Raw genomic sequence first — 27,148 nt, 5'->3', positions numbered from 1 at the left:
CAAACAAAAATTTAAAAGAAAACTCCAACTTGGGCATGTTATAACTTTAATACCTAAACAAGGAATAAATGTATCGAGAAGTTAAGATCTTGACATTTTATGCTACGAAATCATAAACCTTTAAAAAATAACCCAGGTTTTGTTTGCTTCTTAGGTAGAGATAAAGTAATTTGTGGGTTTAGATTATTTTCCACACCTTTTATATAATTAGTTCTATCTCCGCTTTTGTGCTAAAGCATAAAATAGGTGCTAGTTAAATTATCTGACCCAGTCTCCTGTGTGCTGGTAAAAGGTGCCAGTCCTATGACATACTAGTAAGATACAGCTCTGAGTTGCAGGAACATTTAAATGATTTTTCTTCATGTGTGTAGCTCAACAAAGGCAGAAGGATCCAAAGAAAGAGGCCTGGTCCGTGTCTGGCCAACGGGATCCTGCTCTGTAACCCCAGAGAGATTGCCCGGCTGGGGAGAAAGGACTGTTCTTCAGGCGGCCCTGGGAGTGAAGCATGGAGTTCTTCTGACAGAAGGTATTGGAAAGAATGGCTTAGCCAATAGGAACTGAGAGTCTAGCGAATGTCGATGAGTGTGGAAGAGCAGGAAGAGAGTTACTGGATGCCAGGTGTTTTTAATGAACTCTGCTGAAGCTTATATTCTTTTTGTTTTCAAAATATGTTTTTATTCCCTTTATCAGAAATTGGATTAATTCTTAAATTTAAGATATATACTTTATCAGAAATCAGATTAATTCTTATATATCTTTTTAAAATATATTTTTATTGATTTTAGAGAGGAAGGGAGAGGGAGAGAGAGAGATAGAAACATCAATGATGAGAGAATCATCGATCAGCTGCCTCCTGCATGCCCCACACTGGGGGATCGATTCCACAACCCATGCATGTGCCCTGATCAGGAGTTGAACCATGACCTCCTGGTTCATGGGTTGATGCTCAACCACTGGGCCATATTGGCAGGGCTAGCTAGTTCTTATATTTAAGCTATACCATAACTAGAATAAAAGGGAGAATGATAGTTTTTCTTTCATTAATCTGACTTTTATTACAGGGATGTTTCAGCCTAGAACCCAGAAGGATAGAGGGAAAATTATTTTTCCTCCCCTATGGAACAGTAGACTTTACCCTTTGCCCTATAGTTTAGATGTATAGTAAGCATACACCACCTAGGTTTGTATAAGTACACTCTATGATAGTGATGGCAAACCTATGACACGCATGTCAGAGGTGACACGCAAACTCATTTTTTTGGTTGATTTTTCTTTGTTAAATGGTATTTCAATATATAAAATAAATATCAAAAATATAAATCTTTGTTTTACTATGGTTGCAAATATCAAAAAAATTTCTATATGTGACACAGCACCAGAGTTAAGTTAGGGTTTTTCAAATGCTGACAACGCCAAGCTCAAAAGGTTCGCCATCATTGCTCTTTGATGTCCACACAGTGACTAAATCACTAACCAACACATTTATCAGAATGTATTCCTGTTGTTAAGCAGCACACACTGTATATTATTTATATACTAGAGGCCCGGCACATGAAAATTTGTGCACTGGAAAGGGGGGGGGCAGTCCCTCAGCCCAGCCTGTGCCCTCTCACAGTCCGGGAGCCCTCAGGGGATGTCTGACTGACCGGAGGCGACTTGGCAGGCTGATCAGGGGATGGAGCCAGCTGGCGAGTGGCTGGCCCTGGCCCTCCTGCCCCCAGTCGCCCCTCCGCTGCCGCTGGTCACTGCTGCCCTCTGATCACCGTCCCCTCCCTGTGCCCACTGGCTCACGCCTTGGCTGGCCTGGTACCGCCTGCTCACCGGCCCCGCCCCCTGCCAATGGGTTGTTCCACCGTTCGGTCGATTTGCATATTATGCTTTTATTATATAGGATAACATTTAAAAATTACACATCGTACAGCACACAACCTAAAGACAGCCACATCTTGTTAACACTGGTGCTTTCTGTACAACCTGGAGGTATAAAATTAATTTCTTAATTTTGGCCAAAATGAATCTAATGTTTTTATGCCATTGCCTAAATTTTCTGCTGTTCTGACTTATTCAGCATTAGTGAATGTTGTAGATATTAACAAATGTGTCTTCTGCCTAACAAACTTTATGTTCTGCTTACTTTATCTTGTCATGATCATTCAGTCTTTGAACAGTGGGACTCTGCTTTTGTAATGGCGTGCGATGGTAGCCGTTGGTAGTGGATCAATGCTAGAGTTTGTAGGAAGAGGCTGAAGGAAAGAGCAGTACCCTTTATTTGAAGAAATACCCTGCAATTTGTAGAAATTCTCACTGTATTTCAGAATGTTAGAAGTTGTCATTCAAAGATGAATACATTTGGAATATTATATGCTTGAACCAAATCTCGACACTGTACTTTAGGAAAAAAAATCCTATTTTGTTAAATGTAGAGGGGATTAAAACTTTGCTGATAGATGTCTAGTTAATTCACTACCCCCTCCCCTTTTTAACTTTCAGATGGGGCGGTGTACAGCTTCGGCACCCTTCCCTGGAGAAGTGCACCAGCAGAGACCTGTCCGAGCAGCCCCATTCTAGAACATGCCCTGGTTGGGCAATGTGTCGTTACTGTGGCAGCGGGGAGTTTCCACAGTGGAGCGGTGACAGAAAGCGGTGTCGTGTACATGTGGGGAGAGAACTCCGCTGGCCAGTGCGCCGTTGCCAACCAGCAGTGGGTTCCGGAGCCCAGTGCCGTCAGCATTGCTGACTCCGAGACCAGTCCTTCGTTAGCAGTCAGGATTTTGCAGTTGGCATGTGGCGAGGAGCACACGCTGGCATTGTCGATAAGCAGAGAGATTTGGGCATGGGGTACCGGTTGTCAGTTGGGTCTCATGACCACTACCTTCCCAGTGACAAAGCCACAAAAGGTGGAGCATCTTGCTGGGCGTGTCGTGCTCCAGGTCGCCTGTGGTGCGTCCCACAGCTTAGCACTCGTGCAGTGCCCCCCTTCTCAGAAGCCAGTCCCAGAACGATGCAACCAGTGCAGCCAGCTCTTGATGACTATGACTGACAAAGAAGACCACGTGATTATATCAGACAGTCATTGTTGCCCACTAGGTGTGACGTTGGCGGAATCCCAGGCAGAAAACCAGGCTAGCACTGCCATCAGCCCCTCCACAGAAACCCGGGACAGCCAGGGAGAAGTGTTTGAGAACACACATGTACAGCATGATCTGGCTGTAGCTAACAAACTGAATGTTGGAAATGTTCAGACCACCAGTGGCGATGCTGTTCCCCCCCAACTGGACATCATAGGAACAACGGAAACATCTTCTGCTAGAAATATACCATCAGACCCTGATGCTCCGGCAGGGAATGAACACGTGCAGAAAGTGTCAGATCCCTCAAAGAGAGAGGACTCGGAGAATGGTGAAAAGCCAGTGCCATCTCAGGTACCTGCTAAATTTTATAATTGAAAGCTGCTACTGGAATTCAACCATCTTGAGTTTTTCTTTAGAAACTTGAAAATGCCTATGGCTTGGTAGCACTTTTTAGTTTCTGAATTTGACTATAAAATATTTTCATAATGTAAGCCTAGATGAGGAAATACCTGGATTAACTCAAAATTACTCTTTATGTTCAAATTCTGGCCTTTTATGATGTTGAAAAATGTCATGCTGGGCTTGTTTTTTAAGTAGCAAAATTCCCTCCTTTTTTTTGTTTTTTTTCGTGGTACGTCTCTCTCCATGCCCCTTGGCTAAGGTACTGCATTTTGGTGGGCTCCTGAATAATCCAACAAAGATTCTGTTATATTCACAAAGATTCTATTATAGAGCTGAAAGAGTTAGACCACCCGTCTCTAGCAGAGCCAAACACTAAACATGGAGAGTTGCAGGGTAGGATATTGGCTGTTTTATGATGAATGCTGCCATCTAGGAGAACAGGAAGCTAATACTCAAAAGCCCAAATTCCCCAGTGACATGTAGGGCAAAATTCCCCAGATTATATAGGGCAAAATGACAGGACACTGGGTTAGGGGGTTCGAGATCGTGCTGGAAACTAATTGGTTTGAAGTGTGGTAAGGGCAGTAAATCATTTCTTCAGATCTTGAGTCCAGGTCTGAGGTCTCTTCTCTCTGGTCCCGTGGGAAAGCAGCCAGGGGGACATTCCACATTAGGGCTCAGGAGCCGAAGCATAACTTAGGTCAAGATGTTATCTTTAGCCTGCCAGAGTGGGTTAGGGCCTGCTGCCTCAGGGGCTGCTGATTATCCAGGGAAAGGCGAGGTCTCTAGAGAGAGAAAAATGTGATTTCTAGAGCTAGGATTTAAAACTAAATTTAATCAAAGTAATAAAGACCCTTGGTTTCAATGCCTCTGACTAGTATTTAATTCGACAAATGCGTTGAATACCAACTACTTGTCTGGCACTGTGCTAGTTAACAGAAGTTACTTCCTTTAAGAAACTCAAAAGCCAATGTTAAAAATTTTGGTTTGGTTTTTAGTTCAGGATAAATTAAGGAATGTATATGGTACTCTTTGACCTTAAGGTAGCATAGGAAGCAAATTTATTGTGACCTATTTTGATAAGTCAAAAGCTTTCTGTGTGTGGTTAGTAGGTGCATTTAATGACTTTGCTGTTTAGTAAATAATGGTGCTTGACAGCTCACAATGAATTTCAGCTGATTTTTCACTAAGGTATTAGAGAACTTGAGTTTGACTTTCTAATACAGCAATGAATAACATGAAGAACATTAGTTCCAAATGTTTAATTATTAACCTCCTACATTTATTCTCTATGGTAGCGAGAGCAAAGGTAATTCTTCAGTTTACCTAGCCTCTGGGCCATGGAAAATAACTCATTAATGAGACAGTAGAAGGACTTGAACTTAGAGTATAAGTTAGGGGCTGATGGGCCAGAATTGTAACATTTCCTGTCTGTATATGTTGTATCTAAATTTCCATTTATAAAACATTTTAAGAAAAGCTTTGTTAAAAACAATTTATTTTATTTTATTTTTTTAAAAATATATTTTATTGATTTTTTTTTTACAGAGAGAAAGAGAGAGAGATAGAGAGTTAGAAACATCGATGAGAGAGAAACATCGATCAGCTGCCTCCTGCACATCTCCCACTGGGGATGTGCCCGCAACCCAGGTACATGCCCTTGACCGGAATCAAACCTGGGACCCTTGAGTCCGCAGGCCGACGCTCTATCCACTGAGCCAAACCGGTTTCGGCAAAAAAAAACAATTTATTTTTTCCTGATATTTCTTAGTAGCATTCTGTGTAAAGTTTCCTAAAACTGATTGCTAAATAAAGCTTTCATCTTTCAACCTTCTATCCAGGGCTGTCACAGTATACTTCATATTAAAGATGATGTTCATACTTTTTTTCTCCTTTCCCCTTTTGCTGTGTTTAATTTAATGAATGCAGTTGGGGCTTATTTTTAAGTACCGTAGAAAAACTCAACACTCAAAAGGAAGTACTTTTGATGAGGAGCTGTATATTTTGTGTACTGATTTCCGTATAATGTTGTTAAATCCATGTCCAAGAGGGCATGTCTTTAATTTGGAGATAAAGAGACCTTTGCTTTACACTCTTATATTTGCAAATAGTGATAGATGTTAAACTTTTTTTACTTATTGCTATTGTATAAGAACTTATATTTTTATATACTTCTGTATGTGTATGTATTTTAGCCTCTTGTAGAAGAAGCAGTTCCTAATCTTCACAGCCCACCAACCACAAGCACCTCAGCCCTAAACAGCCTCGTGGTCTCATGTGCATCTGCTGTTGGTGTGAGAGTGGCTGCTACCTATGAAGCTGGGGCCTTGTCTCTTAAGAAAGTTATGAACTTTTATAGTACAGCCCCATGTGAGCCTGGAGCTCAGGCAGGCAGCAGTTCCATAGGCCCAGAAGGTCTGAAGGACAGCAGAGAAGAGCAGGTTAAACAGGAATCCATGCAAGGAAAGAAGAGTTCAAGTCTCGTGGATATCAGAGAAGAAGAATCAGAGGGAGGCAGCCGCAGGCTCTCCCTCCCTGGATTGTTGTCACAAGGTAAGGACATTGCCAGGTTTCGTGAATTGACTTTTGCTGAATCCAAGATTCTCCTGACATCACAGGCTATATTATAATCAATTGGCTTTTCTAATTGTTAAGGCTGACATATTTAAATGTCAAAATTTATTTAATTTTGGTCACCATAGGTGGTTTTAAAAGAAAGTTACATATCTTTCTGCTCTAGAAATAACTTTAGAAGGTAACTTTTTCATGATGTTTACTTCTGCTTGTGAGCTTTTTTATGAATCTCATTCTGTTCTGGAATGCAGCGATGGCCTTATTTCCAAGTTGGGGCCTGTACGACTGAAAGATGGAGTTGCAATGTGACCATTGGACACATGCGGAGTTACTGTACTTGACCTGAAAGTAGAGATAATTTTAATCTTCAAAAAGAGAAAACTTCATTTTCCAAAACCACTAGCAATAAATCTTTAGAATGTTAAGAAATGACACAGCTGGCCCTTCTACATTTCTCCATCAGTTTAGGCATCTCGGTCATCTAGACTTCTTCTCAAAGTATGTCCTGCAGCCCAGCAATCTCAGCAGCATCTGGGGATCTGCTAGAAACCCAGGGTCTCAGGCTCCACTCCAAACCTGATGCATGAGATATGCATTCTAACAAGATCCCGGGTGACCGTGAGTGCTCTAAAGTTTGGGAATTATTGGATTTGACCAGGAGTTGGCAGACTTTTTCTGTAAGAGCTAAAGAGAAATTTTTTATGATTTGTTGGCCATATAGTCTCTGTTACAACTACTTAACTTTGCTGTCGTTGCTTGAAAGCAGCCAGATAAGTGAATGGTCAGAGCTGTATTCCAATAAAACTTTACAGAAACAAGCGGTGGGCTCTATTTGACCACTGGCTGTCATTTACCAACCCCTGCTTTATACCATTTTGTGCAAAGCTCTAAAGTTAGGAATCCTAGAATAAATTTGCCTTTTCTGCCCTTCCACTTTTCCCTACACTTGCTCTACTTGTTCATTACACTTTCTTGGACCATTGAGCACTTCTGTTATCTTGCCTCCTAATGCTCACTGCCCTGAATTTTCATCTATGCAAGTAAAACCCTCAGTCTTGGCTAATTTTAGTGTGTGTGTAAAGAAAACCCATGAATAAGTCGTATTAAAACTGAAGGAGAATTTTATGCCAAATTTTTCTTCTTATTAAATGTCCTTTGCATTTTGTAGTTGAGATCTCTTTAAATCACAGATGTGGAATATTGATTTTTGTTATACAGAAGAGGGTTCTATGGGCAAATGTTTGGAAGGGGGCCAGGGTTAGACTGATTTAAGCAGGGCTTTTAATCACAGGACTTGTCAGCCCCTTTTCTTGCTAATGTATGCGTGACAGGGCCGCAGTAGGAGGATAGAATGCAGCAGGCAGCATTTGCCAAACTCATTTGACTATTAAATCCCCATTTTTGCAGAGCCTAGTGAATATGCTTCACAAAACCATGTTAGTGTATTTCTTTGAAAATCAGCAGTTTATCAAAATGATCTCTCGCCCTTCCCGATCGCCCATTTACACCCTCACCCCATCTCTGGTTTGTTTTCAGTGTCCCCCAGGCTGCTAAGAAAGGCTGCACGGGTGAAAACACGGACAGTGGTTCTGACCCCGACATACAGCGGAGAAGCAGATGCGCTCCTGCCTTCCCTGAGAACAGAGGTGTGGACCTGGGGCAAAGGGAAGGAAGGGCAGCTGGGGCATGGCGACGTCCTGCCCAGGTGAGTGCTGCCAGGGCTTGCTGTTAGGAATGGACTCCTGCCGAGGCTTCTCATCCTGATTTCCCCATAAAGGCAGTCTGGTCTCCTCTAACTCGAAATCATTATGCACCATTCACTCTGATTTAAAAAACAGCTGTGGTCTTAGTCTTGAATTTGTTCCTAACAATAAAGGACTTAAGTATCCATGGCATAACTCTTCATCCCGTCTTTGAAATAGGGTGGGGCACAGCAGGTTAACAGTTATTCGTATGGGAAAATAATACAGTAATTAATAAATACTAATACAAGAATAAACTCTGTCTCACATACTCACAACTATAAACCTACTTTTGCCCCACCCTGTACATTCATCTTGAAACACAGAAAGGCACATTTGGGATAAAGTTGTATTTCATAGGAACCCTTGCATGCTTCAAAGTTTTAACTTACAATAAAAAAACAACACCCAACATTCTTTTTAACCTGAAAGATGTTTCTCAACTGCCAGAACAACTATAGCTGCAATATTAAGCCATGTCCATCTACCTACCTCAAGGAAAAACTTGTTTTGTTTAAGAGGAACTCTTATGATATTAACAAGTTAGACATTTGTGAAGGTGTGTGACTGAAACGATTATCTAAAACAGATAATGTTAATGTCTACTCTTAGCAGAATATAGACAACTATAACATTAGAAAAAAAAAAGACTTAACTCCCCTCTCTGGTTGCATTTCATTGTGTCCTAAGTATCTTGCTACTGTATGAATCATTTAATAGTTCGATTATTCTTAATAAGTTCTGAATTGTGGTGATTAATTAGTGATTGATAGACAAAGATTAAGTTGAAACCATCCAAAATTCTATTTAGGAATAGGTTGAACATATATCCATCATTTTAATTTCAGTGTTTTCTTTTGAAATGTTTATTATTACCTAAAAGCACTTACTCTATAATTTGAGAAAAGTCATGATTCATGCTGAGAATACATTTTTTTTTGAGTTTGTGTGTGTATGTTTTTCTTTAAGGCTTCAACCATTGTGTGTAAAATGTCTGGATGGTAAAGAAATAATTCACCTGGAGGCAGGTGGCTACCATTCCCTTGCACTTAGTGCGAAATCCCAGGTAGGTGGCAAACTAAAACAAGCTGATCTTAATTTCATGGAAGACCAACATGACAAGGTTGAACCATTATTTCTTGAGTATCTGCTATGTGTCAAGCAACAATCCCATATCTCACTTGATCTTTCCAGTGTTTTACATTGCATTGCATTCCCCATTTTACAGATAGGGAAGGGGGCTTCGAGAAATTACATAACTTGTCTAAAGTCACACGTGTGATAGTAGAGTTTGGATTAAGGTCTATCTGTCAAAGAATCTTTCTATAATATGCTCTCATGTAAAAACAGAACTTGAAATTTTCCAGGGTATTGGTGAATTTCCATACGTAAGATGCTAAGAAAACAAAGGTGTTTTTCTCTGTTAAAATCGTGGGACCTGAAATTGACCTCCAGAAGCACTTAAAGCCAGGGCCATATACATAACCCTCCTAAAAAAGTAGTTGTTTTAAGCTATTCTTAAATATATACATATACAGTAGGTCCTCGGGTTACGTCGGAGATCTGTTCCTATGGTGCGACGTAATGGGATTTTCGCCGTGAGTCGGAACCCACCTACATAAGCACCTATGTCACTCACGTGGAGCACATACACAGCAGTAATGAAGTAAAACAGTAAAAAAACTTTAAAAGAAAGATAACAATTCTGACCTTTACTTGTGGTAAATAAATAATAAAAAACATAAAGCACATATGTACAGATGTCGAAATGACAGAACTTTTTTTTTATATAAATACTGTAAATGGGAGATGGCGACCCTAACTACAAAATGATGTACGTTGAGTCCAACGTAACCTGCGGACTGCCTGTAATGATTTTTCATGAAAAAATTAACGAAGGCTTCTAAATCCATCAAATACTTTATTTTAAATTTCACATAGCAGGCTAGCCAAAAAAACTAACGTAGCCCATATAAATAACTATAAATATTAGGAAAGAAAAGGGTAATTTACTATTAACATGATGAATCATCTAAAAGGCTTAAAAATAAGAGATTAGGAATTACAAAATAAACAATTACAAAATAAACATAATTGTTAGCCTTCTTATATATGTAAAGTAAAGCAGAAAACATACCACAGAAAAAAAGAAGCTATTTACAGTTAAAACAAAATATTAAGGCAGTAGGAATAGTCTTAATAGGAAATGTGTAGAGCCTATATGAAACAAACTCAAGAACTCTTCTAATCCTATATAATAAAAGGCTAATATGCAAATTGACCAAATGGTGGAGCGACCGGTCGCTGATGCTCACTGACCACCAGAGGGCAGACTGGTGAGCCCAGCAGCAGTGGCAGGAGCTTCTCTCATCTCTGCAGCAGCGCTAAGGATGTCCAACTGCCAGGGAGCGGGCCTAAGCTGTCAGTTGGACATCTCCCAAGGGCTCCCGGACTGTGAGAGGGCACAAGGTGGGCTGAGGGACAAGCCCCTCTCTGCACCCCCCGAGTGCATGAATTTCGTGCACCAGGCCTCTAGTAGGTCATAAAAGAAAATAGTAGTAAAGGAAGAGAGGTTTCATTTTTAGATGAGAAGAGTCAATGTTGCACAAATGCCATTTCTCCCTAGATCATTAAATAAGGACAGTGTAAATTCAATACAGTCTCCCAAATATTCCAATATAATATTTACAACTTGATAAAATGATCTCAAAAGTATTCTAGGAGAGTAAGCATAGGTGGTGAGCCACATAAATTCTGAAAATGAACATAAAGGAAGGATAAGAATTAGCCACATAAAATATTGTTAAACTAGCTGTCTGCCCATTATCTCTGGTCCTTTTAAAATGAATTTTCTTAATATCTGTTATTTTAAAGAGTAGAAACACTAGTATAAGTAATTTGTGGAAAGACTAGTATAAGTAATTTATGTGTAACTATTGGTATGTATGTATGTATACATACATATATACATACATACACAATATATATGTGTTAAAGACTCAGAATTGACATGCAAAGTTAGATTCAAAACTCTTACCTACTTTCCTGTGGTTTTCTAATAGGTTTACTCATGGGGTAGCAATACCTTTGGCCAACTTGGGCATTCCGATTTTCCAACAACTGTTCCTCGTCTTGCAAAGGTACTTTTGTGAACTTGATAACTTCTATAGCAACTTATTCCTGAATTCTAAGTTATAAAAAACAATCCAGTTCTAAACTTAAAACTAACAAAGGATTCCTTCTTTCCCCTGTTTGTTCGGCATTTGGTTGAGTACATTGCTGGGAAAATTTGCCCTTTGAAATTTGACTGACTTTGCACCACACTTGATAAGTAACCTAATATTTCAGTTCCTGTGGAGCTGAAGTTCTATCTCATTCCTTCATCTTGGACTGACAATATCTTGCTGTCATTGCAGGTAAAGAGTGACAATGGAGTCTGGAGTGTAGCCGCAGGCCAGGATTATTCCCTGTTTTTAGTGGATACAGAAGACTTCCAGCCTGGGTTGTATTACAGTGGCCGGCAGGACCTTACAGAAGGTGACAACCTTCCAGAGAATTCCAGTGGTACTAAGGCTCCAGTACTTCTCTCCTGTAGTAAGGTGAACAGGACTTGGATCCTAAGGCCCACATTCTGTAACACACCAGAAATGCTTTGTTTTTGTCATTTGTGCATATGCCTGTTACTAAGTATCTTTGACTACTGTGTTACACTACTGTGCAAGCCCTTCCCATCCTCTCCTTCACTGCTTATCTCCTTCCCTGACTTATTTCCACAGTGCATATCACCGTCTAATACACTATTTAACTTATTTATTTGTCTATTGACTGTCCTCCTTATCTGTAAGATTCATAAGAGTGGGGATTTTAGGATTTCTTTATGTATTGCTGAATCCTCATAGTAAATACTTTGTTTGTTGAATTAACACCTTCATGTAGGAATATTAAAAAGTACACTTTGCAGCGAAGTTTCTTGACTGCATTTGTGGATCTCTCAGAGGTGAATTAGAGATGAATTTTTAACTAAGTGGGCAGTAAAAATCCCAGGAGCCTGACAGGCCACCACAGTGCCCTGTTTCTCTTAGCTTTTCAGTTTATGTACTACTGTTTATCCCTTTTTCATTTGTTGATCTGAATTTCTTTGCTTTCCTACTTTCTAATTCTTTTTCATAAACTTAAATCATTGGCCTGTTTCTGATGTGTTCCTCCCTCACCCCCACTAAGGTAACTCACATCCTTTAAGTTGTATGCCTCAAGGAAATTAACCCTCAAAGCTAGTTCATTCTGGATTTCTTATTCTTATTGAATAATATATCTTATGGACTGTTTCTTATCCTTGGTGTTCTTCTGGCTATATATATGAGCCGTGAATGTACCCGGACAAGATCTTTCTTGCTGAAGGCAACACTGGCTGAGATTTGGCTCTTAACCTATATATAGCCTGTTACTCCAGACACACTAATTGACTGTTTGTGGTTGTTGGCCCTGGTTCCACATTCCCCACCCAGGATGCCACAGTCCAGATAAATGATGAAATGTCCTGATGAAAAGGATGAGGCTCTAATATGTTTCTTTAGTTACAATGGGATTTTAATAGTCCGTTGGGTCTGCAGCTTGGTTACCTAGTTTAATAGGCATATGTGAATAAAGGCATTGAATGTTTTTATTCAGTGGTGTCATGAATAAATGAAAGACGTACATTTTTAAATAAAATCCCTTTATGTTGTAAAGTACTTTTAAAAGGCAAGATAACTCCCAGACCTTTGTTATTTTGGTCTATAACACAGAATCTTCTTTGCTCTCATTTATCCTATTTTATGCAAAAAGGAGTCCTATCTACATCATTTGGATCTTTGTATATTCAGGGTGTGTGTCTGTGGTACTAAACACATATAATATGAAATAAAAGGGTTTTTGGCAATAAAGTATAGTGTATGTAGTTAGTTATAGGTACAGATATACATATATAACTATGGTGTACTGGTAAACCATCTCTAAAATTGACATCAAAACAAAACCAAAAAGCCCTGCTCCTATAGTCTTTGCCATTTTTGTTTGTAATTTTATTATTGCCTATTTCAAGCTACCAGTGGTTTCATTATCAACTTTCAAAATTCCTGAATATTTGCCAGTTGGCTTCTCCCCAGCTGATATAAACCAGCTGCAGTGTCCAAATCGCTGTTAGTAAATTATATCTTATATTTAATCTTTTCTTTTCCCGTGTTTTAGCTTGGATATATAAGCAGAGTGGCAGCCGGAAGAGACAGCTATCTAGCCTTGGTGGACAAGAATATTATGGGGTATATTGCCAGTCTCCATGAGTTGGCTGCTACGGAAAGACGGTTTTATGCAAAACTAAGTGACATCAAATCTCAGATTCTCAGGCCTCTTCTCAGTTTAGGTAAGTAGAACACTCTTGTTTTACCTGTTCTTCCTATATTTGCGTTACGGTTTACTCCTTGCTTTCCATTCTCTTCTTTTTGTACATGGGAACCTGTACAAGGTGTTGAACAACGTCAACACCTTGGAAACCATTCCCACGTTTTCAGTGGCACAGCTGCCGCTGCCCTATCCTACCACTCCTGGAGCTCCTGCTGTGGAAGTAGAAAATGGAGGTTTCGAAATATTCATGGCAGAGAAGCAGAAATAGCTTTGGGAAAGTTGATCCTAGGAGGTAGACTTCCAAACAATACTCTAGCCCACCAACCCTAAGATATATTATACACTTATTTTGTTATGGTTCCTAGAATTATGTCAAGTAGAGATTCATTTGAAATTGTTGATAACTGTAAGAATGCTAGGGTCTTACCCCACATTAGCATGAATTAATTAAATCTGATTTTTTTAAAAATATTTTTTATTGATTTCAGAGAGGAGGGGAGAGAGAGAGAAACATCAATGATGAGAAAGAACCATTGAAAGGTTGCCTCCTGCATGCCCCACACTGGGGATGGAGCCCGCAACCTGGGCATGTGCCCTGACTGGGAATCGAACGATGGCCTCCTGGTTCATAGGTCAATGTTCAACCTCTGAGTCACGCCGGGCCTTATTTCAAAGTTTTTCTAGGTTGGACCCTGTACTCAGAAAATGGAGAGGAAGTTTTCTTCTCTGAGGACTCAGAATTCAGGCCAATATTCTAGTACTAAATTCTACCTGGTTAGTGCATCAGCTTTTCCACAGTGAAGTGACATTGGCTTGTATAGATCATTGCTCATTGTTTTTAGTGGGAAAACATCTACTTTCAAACAACTAACTTAGTGTTTCCTCTGTATGTTGGAGACTCTGCATTTAAAAAAAAAAAAAAAAAGGTATTTTGCTTTTTTGAATGTAGTAGAGTCCCCTACTCTATAAAGTCCCCTTCAGTAGGTGGGCCCAGTACCCTAGGACTGTGGCAAGGGGAGAAAGCAGTCCAAGCCGCAGGCTTCCAGGGTTGCTCTGACAGGAAAGAAAAAGCTGCCAAGTGAGGCCAGTTTCGGTGTTGGTCTCACCTGGTCTGCTCGTCAGCCTCACGGTCGGTGAGAAGTCCTAAGCTAGGAGCTCCGGATTGGGAGGAGCACATAGGCTCCCGATGGCCTCTAACGTTTAGAGCAACCCAGGCGGTCTAGGGTTTGGATTGCCCTCTCTGTACTGAAGTGTTGGGCTTGTCCAAAGAATAAGCTGAGTAGAAGTCAGTACAAAAGGTTGAAAATGTTAACCAAGCTGTAACTATAGAAGTGAGTTTAATTCCTGGCTGTCCCTCACCGGTTGTGTGAAATTAGGTAATCCCCTTCTCTTGGCTTCAGATTACTCATCTTCAAAATGAGAGGAGAGGGGTTAGCTCAGTGGTTCTCACATTTGGTGAGCCTTCAGAATTACCTGCAAAAATGTTTCTTTTTAACATATCCATCCTGGGATCTTAACCCTGGCCTCCTGAGTCAGAATCTATGGGGCCTCTGTGAGGGTTTCTTTAACTCTGTGATTATTGGGGTTCCACAGTTGAGAATACTTTAAGAAAAGGGAAATTCATAATCCTAATTTTAAGGGGATACTCAGGAACTGAATCTTTAGGTTATGTTGTCATCATTTTGTTACAGAAAATTTGGGCACCGCAAGTACTGTCCAGCTGTTGCAAGAAGTGGCAAGCCGATTCAGTAAGCTGTGTTACCTGATTGGGCAGCACGGAGCCTCACTGAGCAGCTTCCTTCAAGGGGTCAAGGAAGCCAGGAGCCTGGTCATTCTGAAGCATGCCAGCCTCTTCTTGGATAGTTACACAGAGCAAGTATCCAGTCCCGTGTCATGTTCAACCTCTGCAGGGTTTTTCTGCTAAGAACAGCTCCTTAATCAGAGGAGATTAGATTAGGGAGAGTGATATAAGGTAATAGAAATTACAAAGTGGTATTTTTATCTTAAGACAACTACAGTTCTGCATTGCTAAAATTTTACTTTTTTTCTAAGGGGAAAAAAAGCTCTAAAAACAATTCTCATATTTTCTTCTATATCCTAGCATAAAATGTACTGTAATTAATATGAATATATAAACATTCCCTTTAGAGAACAAACTTGTTTACTTAAGTAAATTATACTAAACTTTGAGGAAATAAGTAACTAAACAAATTATTTCAAGACCTATTCCTGTTTGCAAATGTGGAGCTGTTCCAAGGGCTGCTTTCCACTGGTGTAAATGGAGGGTTTAAAGACCAAGCTCTCCTTAAAACAAAGATGTTCTTTAAATAAAACCAAGGATAGTTATCTAAGGCTCTTTTCATGTTTTTCAAGTAAACTATCCCAAGTGTATTTGAAAATTTAAATACTTCTCACTTCTCTTAATTTATAGTTTGACATTGTGATGTGAGCCATAATTTAAGTGTTATTTTAATGTCTGTTAGCATGCACTGTTCATCTGAAGTGTAGGATTTCTCCTTTGACTGAATAGCCGCTAAGTGCCAGGCTCCGTGCGCAGCTCCCAGCCACGGCAGCGCAGTGCAGAGCCAGGACAGAGCACGGCGAGGAGTTCGTGTGCTGTTGGTGTTCTGTTTGGGTTATTTACACTGCAAATAATGTATGCTTGTTACTGACAACTATGCAAGGAAAGATAGTCAAAAAGATATTTTAAGTCGTCCATAATCCTCCCACCCAGAAATAAGCATTGTTAATAATCTTAGTGTATTTCCTTTTGGACTTAGCATATATGTGCAAGTGGATGTATGTGAGTTTAATTCTAAGCAAAGTATAATATATCTGAAGCTATTGTCTGAGAGGAAAAGACCCTGGTTGGATTCTTTTAACTTCATCATCTTTCAGACACGAAAACATAATTTGAAACCAATTTACTTTTCTGAGCTAAATTTTGTTTGTGTGAAGGTTTCAGTTTTTAGTAGTATAATTTTTCTTTTTCTTCCCTGATACTTCAGAATTTATGCTTGAAATGCTTTTTTTATTTTGATACATTGGGCTATTTTTTAACATAATTTATTCATATAGATGAAGCAAGTAAATTTTTTCTTTACTTTTAAATATGTTTTTTATTGATTTCAGAGAGAGGAAGGAATAGGGAGAGAGATAGAAACATCACTCGGCTACTTCCTGCACGTCCCCCTTGGGGGGTCAAGCGCTCAACCCAGGCACATGCCCTACCTGGGAATCGAACCATGACCTCCTGGTACATGGGATGATGCTCAACCAACTGAGCCATACTGGCTGGGCTATTTCTGAATTTTATAAATTATTTTTAATTGTGGTAAAATATATGTAACATAAACTTTACCATTGTAACCATTTTTTAATATGCTCTTATTGATTTTTTTTTTTTTTTTAGAGAGAGAGAGAAAGGGAGAGGGAGAGAGAAACATCAATTGCCTGCCTCCTGCACGCTCCCTACCAGGGATCGAGCCTGCAACCAGGGCATGTGCTCTAACCAGGAATCAAATTGGTGACCTCTTGGTGCATGGGACCATGTTCAATCATATTTTCTCAGATTTGTTAAGTTACTAACATTTATCTACCAGATAAATTCATTTATCTTACCAGATAAACACCTATAGCTTTAGGTGTTTTTTAAAATTTCTTATTATGTTAGCATCTTATACTAAGATGGCTTTTTCCCTCCCCCCTGATTTTGTGTTTATCACATAACCTGCCCTTCTCTTCAGTCCTTTATAGTTCATGAATGTTGACATCATAAAAATGCTGAAACTCGTTGAAGAGATGCCAAGAAGTACCTGTTCCGCATGCTTGTTCGAAAACGCTGAAGAAGTAATATGCACTTGAACACTAACGTACATGTGTTTTCTTTTTTGCTCAAGGTATTGTACAGCTATTACACATTTCCTGGTGATGGGAGGATTCCAGCTGCTCGCTAAGCCTGCCATGTAAGCAGATACCTTCCAGTTATCATTCATATCAAGTCAATATTTGAAATTATTTTAAACGAGCAGTTTGAGAACCTCTAGACTTTAGAGTCTAGAGCAGCCGTGGGCAAACTACGGCCCGCGGGCTGGATCCGGCCCGTTTGAAATGAATAAAACTAAAAAAAAAAAAAAGACCGTACCCTTTTATGTAATGATGTTTACTTTGAATTTATATTAGTTCACACAAACACTCCATCCATGCTTTTGTTCCGGCCCTCAGGTCCAGTTTAAAAACCCATTGTGGCCCTCGAGTCAAAAAGTTTGCCCACCCCTGGTCTAGAGCATAACTAGCGAGCCCACGTGGCAGTGTGGATCTTGGATGATAAGGCTCAGGCTCTCACCACGTAGCTGGTTTATCCCTTAGCTGCTTACCTCAGGCTAGTCTGGCGGGTTCATCATTCTATAGAGTTTATAATCATCGTTATTATCATTGTAAAATATACATAACATAATATTTATCATTTTACCCTTCCTAATTGTACCCTTCTCTGGCCCATGTTTTATAAATCATCACCATTACCTACAAACAAGACATTTTAAATTATCCCCAACAAAAACTTTGTACCCATTAAACAATAAGTTACCTTTTCTCCCTCCCCACAGCCCCTGGTAACTTATATTCTATTTTCTGTCTATGAATTGCCTATTCTATAAGAAATCATACAATATTTGTCCTTCTGTGTATGGCTTATTTCCTGAAGCATAATGTTTTCAGAGCTCATCCATGTTGCATATACCAAAATTTTATTCCATTGTATGGTTGAATAATATTCCATTGTATATATACATTTTGTTTATCCATTCATCTGTTGATGGACATTTGGGTTGTTTCTACCTTTAATATACTTATTTTTTGAGTAACTAGTACAAACCTAGCCATGTAAGGGAAGAGCAGTATTGCCACTATTAGATCAACAACGCCCAAGAGATGAGAAGCTAAGCAATTTCTGGTTCAGATTTCCTGAGAGCATACCAGGGCCCCTTTGGGGAAAGTCTATAAGCAAGGAAATAAATCCTGAAAACTAATGAGGTTCACAAGAGTTGGGACATTTCTGTCTGTTACTGGGCATTCAGGAGAAACATGGTCAGAGAGAGTATGTGTTCACCATGTAATCCGGCCTCTCGGGAGCAGGTCAGAGCAGAACACTTGTAAAAGCTTAAGCGAGTGTCCTCAGACATCTCAGCAGCACAGCATGGAGGCAGAAGCAGAAACAGTCACACAAGCCAAGTACAAATAAAACTCTGGGCCAGTTCCCCAGGGCACTCTCTCTTAATTGCGTTATAAAGAATCCAGTTTGTGCCATTGAACTTTGGGGTTCCTGGAAGTTATTACACATTTTTCCATCTTTCCACAATAACATTTCATAGTTTCTGACTTAACATTTCTTTATTTCATAGTTCTTTAAGGGATCATAAAAGGATTCATTCTTGCCTTATAGTCTTGTGTGACATTGTCTTATTTGAGGCCTTGTAGCTTAGAATTGTAGTATAATGCCCATACAGCACTCAGGCCTGGCACATAATAATTGCTCATTAAGTGGCAGATAATTATTATTCTGGCACATGAATTCTTGCTTTTTTATAAAAGCATTTAGTCTAGTGAGCATAGTCTCAGTGGGCACTGACCAGCATTAAAGTTTGCAGTAAATTTTAATAATGAACTTATATATAAAATTGAGTATGAAAATTAAATGTTGGCCCAAGTTTGAAATGGTTTAGAAGATCTCAGCATTGAAATATTTGCATATAATTTGCTTTATTATTTCCTGTTCGTTATAGTACTGGTACCAATAGCTTTATTACTCTCCTGTAATAAACTCTTATTAGGTGACCGACACTTAATGAAAAAAAAAAGGAAAAAATTAGAAGTATTTTAACATTTCATGCCAATTTTGGTGGAGCAAAGAGTTTTGTTTTTCCTCCAGTATTTCTGTTTAGCACAACTGATTAGAGCAGTTAGTCTTGCCACTTTTTGCTGTGACTTTTGGCTTAGAAATTAATAGATAATGATGTTAGCTGGTCTTCAATTATTCCCTGAAATTGTGGGTTGCATGAGTTATTTCCTAGAACATGAAGCACAAGTCTGAGATTAATCATCTCTATTATGGAGTTACTATAGCTACCATTTGCTACTTTTCATACTTTAAAAAATTCCATCTTGTCGGCAGGGAAACTCTTTTAATTATATCTGGCTTATTTTATTGTATTTATCGTCTACTATTCCATAGCACCTAAAAATGTGCATTCTGAGAAAGGTAGAATCTAGTGAACTATTTTTATTCCTTATCATGCATAGTGTCATTACCAAAATGATTAACTTAACCTCTTTTTGTTCCACCTCCAGTGATTTCTTAAATAAAAACCAGGAGCTGTTGCAAGATTTATCAGAAGTGACTGATGAAAACATCCAGTTGATAGAAATACTGAATACTTTGTTTTTCTTGCCAACTAGACGGCTTCATAATTATGCAGAAGTTTTGCTAAAGCTTGCTACTTGTTTTGAAGTGGTAAGCCCCATATATACTCTCTTTGGACACTTGGGAAGCCAAGGGTCATAGTTTGTTTGCTTGCTTGTTTGTTTTTTTGTTTGTTTGTTTGTATTATGCCACTCTACAACCTGGAATTCCACTAATTTAATATTTAGGCTATAGTTTAATTAACTTTATTTTTCTTCAGGGAAATGAAAGAAAAATGTATAGCTGTAGGTAAATCTAGTTTTCTTTGCGGTGGATTCAGTTTCCTCTCAGGATGTTATTGAGATGAATTGTACTCATGTTATGAAACTGAGAGCCAAGTATGAGTGCTATTTATTCAATAGATGTTAAAGTTTACTGAGCGCATACTGAGTACAAGTTACACAGAGCTTTCAAACCCTGGCTCTCTCTATCAACAACACACACCTGTAAGGCAGTGGAGTTGCCACCTGTCCTGGACTCATGGTAGATTCATACCAGGTATTTAGGTCACCATGGCATCTGCTATGAGAAATCACAGTGTTACAGAATTTCGTCATATGTTAGCTGGTCTACTTTCTGTATAAAATTAGTTAGGTGGAATCCTAGAAAATTAGCACTGCTCTAGGATATGGGTGTATGATAAAACTGGTCCTACGACATTCGCCTTTGAGGTTGTACTGAAATGTACAGTTTCATTTCATTTCCTGTGTTAAGGGCTCTAGAGAAACCATGATGACTTCAGGGTTCCGTATAGTTTAATCTTGTTAAACTCTGTCTCCTTATCTAGACAGATTTCAGTCTCCATAGTGGCCCAAGAACTGATGTAGGCTTTCTCGTTTGATCCTGCCGGGGTCCTGTAGGTGATTTCTTTAGTTTAACCCAAACTGGCTTAGTTTTAACAATGAAGATTTGAGCTACACAAATAACCCAATGAGATACAAATACTACCTCAATATATCCTCAATTAATTGAAAACCTTCCCTCCTAGAAAACTTGGAATTGTTAAAAGAGTAATATTGTTCTATTTCCAGTCTCAAGGGTCCACGTTCTATGTAAAAAATACAGACTCCATTATCACATACCTTTTTTGTTTCTTCTACCCTGTTTCTGAGGAGAATATCCACAATTATTTAAAATGACTATTAAAATACTCCTTCCTTTCCCAACAATATATTTTTATAAAGCAAGATTTTCTTCATATATTTCAACTGTAAAAGATTAAATGCAGTAGCTATCATCTTTTAAGCCAGATGATAAAGAAATTTGAAAAAATGTAGAACAATGCCACTTTTCTCACTAAAAAATTTTTTTTTGTTTTGGAAAATTTGTTATTTTTTATTTAAAATATTGTATTGCCCAGCCAGCGTGGCTCAATTGTTGAGCATCGACCTACGAACTGAGAGGTCACAGTTCGATACCCAGTCAGGGCACATGCCTGGGTTACAGGCTCGATCCCCAATGTGGGGTGTGCAGGAGGCAGCCGATCAAAGATTCTCATCATTGATGTTCCTATCTCTCTCTCCCTCTCCCTTCCTCTCTGGAATAAATAAAAAGGTAAAAATAAAATGTTACTGCCCTGACCGGTTTGGCTCAGTGGATAGAGCGTTGGCCTGTAGACTGAAGAGTCCCAGGTTCGATTCTGGTCAAGGGCATGTGCCTTGGTTGTGGGCACATCCCCGGTGGGGGGTGTGCAGGAGGCAGCTGATCGATGTTTCTCTCTCATCGATGTTTCTAACTCTCTATCCCTCTCCCTTCCTCTCTGTAAAAAATCAATAAAATATATTTAAAAAAAATAAAAATAAAATGTTACTGTATTTGAAGTAAATTAAAGAAAGTTTTATTTCTCAACTGTACCTTCTAATATGGTAAATATCAACAGATATAACCCACATACGCAAAACGGAGGGAACGTGAGAATAAGACATTTGAAATTCCCAGTCTATCCTGAGTTTTCTGCTGCTCTACTCACTAATAATTACCAGTGTTTGTTTCTTTCCCCCTGGAGTTATTTCTCTATTTCTTACGTACCTGTATGTTACAGAATTTTCTGGAACCATTCTGCTTTTTGCTCAGCTCCACTTAGTATACCAGCAGGATTTCCTCCCTAAATTTAATACTAAGTATCTGCACCACACAGAGGCTACAGATTCTGGACAATTGTTTTATATTATTTTCCCTCTTTGATATATTGGCCTCTAGACGTCTCCAGACTACCAGAAACTGCAGGATTCCAGTTCTTGTTATGAGTGTCTTGCTCTCCATCTCGGCAGGAAAAGGAAGGAAGCAGAATACACACTGGGCTTCTGGAAGACTTTCCCTGGGAAAATGACAGTAAGTAGGCCATGCCAACTGCCATTACCTCAGCTAACAGCAGGCATATTCATAACAGCTGCCACCATTTTCTCCATTCCTCGCTCATTGTGGTGAGAATGCTTTAATGAACCCCTTTTCAAGGGTGGTCTAAGAACCACAGCCATGGATGTTCTAAACATCTCCTTTCCTCATTCCTAAGAATCCTCTCTGAACATGTGTCTCACCTTCTTTTGTTTGTTTCAATCTTTTTCATCTCCTTTGGTTGCTAATTTTATGGGATATTTGGATTGCATTTAAATTTAGGTTTAACACCAAGCTAAGCTAGGACCAACAGGTTTCCCTAAATGTATTTTTGTATATTTTTTATTTTCCCTTTGCATATTAAAGTAATTTTGGTGATTTGATTTTGTATTTATTTTTAATTCCAGGATTCCTTAAGGAAGCCAGAGCGCCGACTGCTGTGTGAGAGCAGCAACCGAGCCTTATCTCTGCAGCATGCTGGGAGGTTCTCTGTGAACTGGTTCATTCTCTTTAATGATGCCCTGGTCCACGCCCAGGTAGGCTGGATTCCTCACCTTAAAAAACACTGAAAAATGGAGTACTCTACTTATTTAACTAGGGGCCCAGTGCATGAATTCGTGCACCTTGAAAGGAACTGTGGGCTGTGAGGCTGAGGTAGGCACAGGGGCGGGTCTCAGCCCATCTTCCGTGACCCCGCCCAGCCCCCCAGTCTCCTGTCTGCTGGCAGCCCCGCTCCCACCATCGCCACTCCCACGCGCTGATGACGCTGAGTGATCGGGACTGGCGCCAGGCACCGGCAATGGGTGCGAGCAGCGGCTCCAGCGCCGGCTGCGGGTGTGAGCGGGCAAGCGCTGGCAGCAGATGTGAGTGCCGGGCAGGACCGCAGTGTGCAGAAGCAAAGAATTTTCAGTAACCACCAGAGGCTCGCCCCTATGACAGTGACCAGCACCCTGCCTTGGTCTGGCGCACCCCCTCACCATCCCTCCAGGGCCAATGCCCGCATGTTCCGCACCCTGGTGGTCAGCGCATGTCATAGTGACCAGTTGTTCGGTTGTTCTGCCTTTCGGTCTATTTGCATATTAGCCTTTTATTATATAGAATTATACCATCAGTTTGTGTTAAAATCTGTTGTGATTTCGCTGAAACTTGAATGATAGAGAATACTTAGCTTACGTTTCTAGTATGGGCCAGATTTCAGGGAGCTTTTTTAGTTTACATCTTGAAAGTGAGTATCAGCCATGTGACAGGGTCCTTGCTATGGGGACTATTTGGCTGAGATAGTGGCACCATGTGGACTTAGCATTTGAAACAGGTTATGCAGCACAGAACATGGGCTTTCTCAGATGTGTCTCCATGTTTTTGTTTCAGTTCTCCACACACCATGTTTTCCCTTTGGCCACCATCTGGGCAGAGCCCCTCTCTGAAGAAGCGGGTGGTGTGTAAGTGTCCCCACCCCCACCTCTGCCCTCACTCTCTCCTCTGTCACCCTGGCTATTCCCTTAGCTGTGGAAACGGCTCAGGAGGCCTCTCCATTCTGCATAATGAGGCTTCCCCTCCCAGCATGGAGACAGTAAAGCGGCTGTTGTGACAGTCCTGACAGATCATAAGTGATGGAGGGCTTCTCTGTTGCTCACATCCCCATCATTCAACACAGAGCAAAGTAACGGTGTCCCTTCTCCCACTCTGGGAGGAAAACCCGCCCATGGCTGCATTCACATTTAATTGACTTCTGCTCCTCTTGAAATAAACAAGTTGCTTTTCGTGTGGGAGGACTGAAATCGTCATGACAGGCTCTCATACCTACTGGTATTTATCCTTATGAATGTTTTAGGAATGGCTTAAAGATAACTACACCTGAGGAGCAGTTCACTCTCATTTCGTCAACACCCCAGGAAAAGGTGAGTCCAGTATGCTGTGTGCTTTCCATCTTTGACTTCGATATTCCTGTCTCTTATGATAGAAAAAATGAGATACAGGTGTTTCTTGTTTGGCTCATGATCTATAATTATGTGGTAAATCTTCATTAAACTAAGACTACAGATTTTTTTTAATGTGATTTAATTTTAAACATATAGCAGTGAATTCCAAGAGCCAGTCAGTATTACTCAATAAGAAAATCACTAGAAGGCATAAAAATTATTCACACCAAGGACAGCTAGCAGGACTTAACGCAATGCATGATGAGTTACTGCCTTAAGCTTATTGACACTTTTTTTTTTTACTCCTAGACTAAGTGGCTACGGGCTATAAGCCAAGCTGTGGATCAGGCTTTGAGAGGGGCGTCTGATCACCCACCTTATGGAGGTGGCAGCAGCATTCAGAGGCAGGAGCCACCCATTTCACGCAGTGCTAAGTACACTTTCTACAAGGATCCTCGCCTGAAGGATGCAACCTATGATGGACGCTGGTTTTCAGGGAAGCCTCATGGAAGGTGAAAATGTTTAAGATTTACACCTGGGGTGAGGATGATAGTCTAATTACTGAGAAAGGAATGATTATCTGAGACATTACTTGACATGTATTATTCTTTGCTTATGCATTTCAGAGGGGTTTTGAAGTGGCCAGATGGAAAGATGTATTCTGGCACGTTCAGGAATGGCTTGGAAGATGGGTAAGAAAATTGTGTAAAACATGAGAGTAAATTCAACTTCAGTCACAAGTTATGTTACTTTGTATTCAGAGTCATTTTCAAAACAAGTAGATTTTTGTTTTGTTTACCAGAAATACATACCATGTATTAAGCTCTAATGCAGACGTGTGAACACGAAGCTAGGAATCTAGGATGCAGCGTTGATTTACCTAGAGCGAATCAACGACCTGTTAAAATGGGACTGTGTTTTCTCTCCATTTCTTGGTTGTGAAGACTGAGAACTTTGGGCAATGTTGATGGTGAGACTGTTGGAATAGTACTGCCCCCTGTATACAAAGAACATACAGAAATTTTCCTTTCTATTGTTTTAAGTCATCTTAATTTCTGTGAGATGCTAAAGGGAAAATCTTCTAAGTTCTATATTATCCTATTGGTACACTCAATGCATTACTTTTTTATGAGCTTGTCATGCTTTCTAATCCTTAAATATATTTACATGATGAATTAATGGCAATGAATTATTTTGTATTATGTTAGAGAAGTAATTATTTTACTAAATATTATTATCTAGATCGGGTAGGTGATTTTGTGTGTGTGCGATAAGTTTTTGTGATGTCTTTTAATTTCCTATTTGCTAGAACTTTAGGATGAGAAGAGGCTTTAGATAACCTGATTTACCCCCCCCCCCCCCCTTATTATACGAGTGAGAGAACAGGGTACCGGGACTTACCCAGGATGGTGTGGCTACTAAGTGGTAGTGATAGACCTAGGACACAGATTTTCTGTTTTTCCTTGGACCTGGGATAAAACATTTAATCTCTCTGCATAATGGGGTTGATATCTCACTCCTTTGCTATTTGCCCAGTAGCTTAGGTAATAGATACGGCGTAAACCAAGACTCCGTATACCCCTTTCCTCCTATTGGTAAATCTTCTCTCCTCCTTGTTAAAATGTTTACAAGTGTCTGTATGCAAAAGGTGACTATGTCATACATGTATCTGCTGTTTTTCATTCTCCTGGCAGGTATGGAGAATACAGAATCCCCAACAAAGCACTGAGCAAAGAAGACCATTATGTGGGCCATTGGAAAGAAGGAAAGATGTGTGGTCAGGGAGTCTATAGGTAATAACATTGGAAAGGTTGTAGGACTTTTTCAAAGAACTATGTAAATTTAAATGTTTGTGTAGCCAGAATTTTCAAGGAGTAAAATTTTCTCTGCTCTTATGTCTGAAACTGTGTAAAGTGATTTTTAAAAAGTTCAGCCTATCATCTATCACAAGATGAAAATACTAGGTTTTTATTTAGTTCTTAACAAAATTGTACAAACTTCATAAGCCCTAACTTTCTCATAGGCTCTCCTAAATGTGTTGCCTATAAATTTATGTTTATTATATGACTCTAATATGGACAAATCTATCATTCTTTCAGAGACCACTCATTTCATTTTCCTATTGGAAATGAGATTTGATTGGTGAAAAATAATCATATAACTAAATTGGTGTAATTACCAGTAAGACATGAATATACTTTTAAGTTTCCTAACTTTGCAAAAATAACCATCAAAATTAAATGTGATGTGATGTTTATCCATCCCTTTTAACCACAGTTATGCCTCTGGTGAAGTGTTTGAAGGTTGTTTTCAAGATAACATGCGTCATGGTCATGGTCTGCTACGAAGTGGAAAATTGACTTCCTCTTCTCCCAGCATGTTCATTGGTCAATGGGTAATGGATAAGAAATCAGGATATGGTGTCTTTGATGATATCACAAGGTACAGTATTCTGCTTCTAATCTCAAAGTATTTCTCCAAAAACAGTGATGATTTTATGAAGGCTAAGTGTCTTAATTCGACAGTGTTGAGAAAAATTTTAATAAGAAGACTTGTCAGGCATCATTTTATTCATTTACTTGTGAACCAAACTATAGGTTACTTCTTTATATTGTCAGGGTCATTCAAAATTAACATTGGTACCATTTTTCTTAAAGCTTCACACATAAAAAGCTTTTAGTGTCTCAAAGAAGCTATAACTATTATGCAAAGAAAAACCTTTAATGAAATTAGTAGATAATAGGAGTAGACAGAGGGGAAATTCCATTTGCAGTCCTAGCATGGTATCTAAGTACCTTTTGCTCAGGTCTTCCTCCCAGATACTTGTCACCATGCCACAACCCAGATATCAAGCTTGGTTAAATTCATGTAAACCTTGGGGTGGTGCGCAGTTCTTTTGACTCCATATTTGACTTGGCCTGATTTGTCTTTGGACTTAATTATGTACTCTTTTTCCTTCGTGTTGTTGTCATAATGTGAAATTTTTAAAAAACTTGCTGTTGCCCTGGCCAGTTGCTCAGTGGTTAGAGTGTCAGCCTGTGACCAATAGGTTGCAGGTTCAATTCCCAGTCAAGGGCATATGCCTGGGTTGTGGGTTTGATCCCCAACCCTGGTCAGGGCACGTGTGAGAGGCAACTGATTAATGTGCCTCTCTCACATTGATGTTTCTCTCTCTCTTCCATCCACCCCCCTTGCCTTCCACACTCTAAAAAAAAATCAATAGAAAAAATAGCCTGGGATGAGGATTAACAAAAAAAAAAGTTTGCT

General features: G+C 39.6%; 1 protein-coding gene across 1 annotated transcript in view; it reads left to right on the top strand.

Annotated features, from left to right (window-relative positions):
* ALS2 (alsin Rho guanine nucleotide exchange factor ALS2) overlaps nucleotides 1-27,148 on the top strand; it is a 58,302-nt gene that overhangs the window by 16,986 nt on the left and 14,168 nt on the right. Inside the window, exons 3-21 of the mRNA XM_081095391.1 lie at nucleotides 372-526; nucleotides 2,491-3,422; nucleotides 5,669-6,026; nucleotides 7,584-7,752; nucleotides 8,759-8,855; nucleotides 10,852-10,929; nucleotides 11,206-11,388; nucleotides 13,016-13,187; nucleotides 14,860-15,051; nucleotides 17,079-17,133; nucleotides 19,517-19,679; nucleotides 21,828-21,959; nucleotides 22,370-22,498; nucleotides 23,331-23,401; nucleotides 23,794-23,860; nucleotides 24,191-24,393; nucleotides 24,508-24,573; nucleotides 25,576-25,674; nucleotides 26,159-26,323. Of these exons, the coding sequence (XP_080951517.1) occupies nucleotides 372-526; nucleotides 2,491-3,422; nucleotides 5,669-6,026; nucleotides 7,584-7,752; nucleotides 8,759-8,855; nucleotides 10,852-10,929; nucleotides 11,206-11,388; nucleotides 13,016-13,187; nucleotides 14,860-15,051; nucleotides 17,079-17,133; nucleotides 19,517-19,679; nucleotides 21,828-21,959; nucleotides 22,370-22,498; nucleotides 23,331-23,401; nucleotides 23,794-23,860; nucleotides 24,191-24,393; nucleotides 24,508-24,573; nucleotides 25,576-25,674; nucleotides 26,159-26,323 (3,486 nt within the window). The remainder of the gene's footprint in view (nucleotides 1-371; nucleotides 527-2,490; nucleotides 3,423-5,668; nucleotides 6,027-7,583; nucleotides 7,753-8,758; nucleotides 8,856-10,851; nucleotides 10,930-11,205; nucleotides 11,389-13,015; nucleotides 13,188-14,859; nucleotides 15,052-17,078; nucleotides 17,134-19,516; nucleotides 19,680-21,827; nucleotides 21,960-22,369; nucleotides 22,499-23,330; nucleotides 23,402-23,793; nucleotides 23,861-24,190; nucleotides 24,394-24,507; nucleotides 24,574-25,575; nucleotides 25,675-26,158; nucleotides 26,324-27,148) is intronic.

This window comes from Myotis nattereri (assembly GCF_964212035.1).
Source record: "Myotis nattereri genome assembly, chromosome: 7".
In the NCBI taxonomy this organism is placed as follows: Eukaryota; Metazoa; Chordata; class Mammalia; order Chiroptera; family Vespertilionidae; genus Myotis; species Myotis nattereri.
Note: the sequence above shows the minus strand (reverse complement) of the source record. Positions and strands in the feature narration are given on the sequence as shown.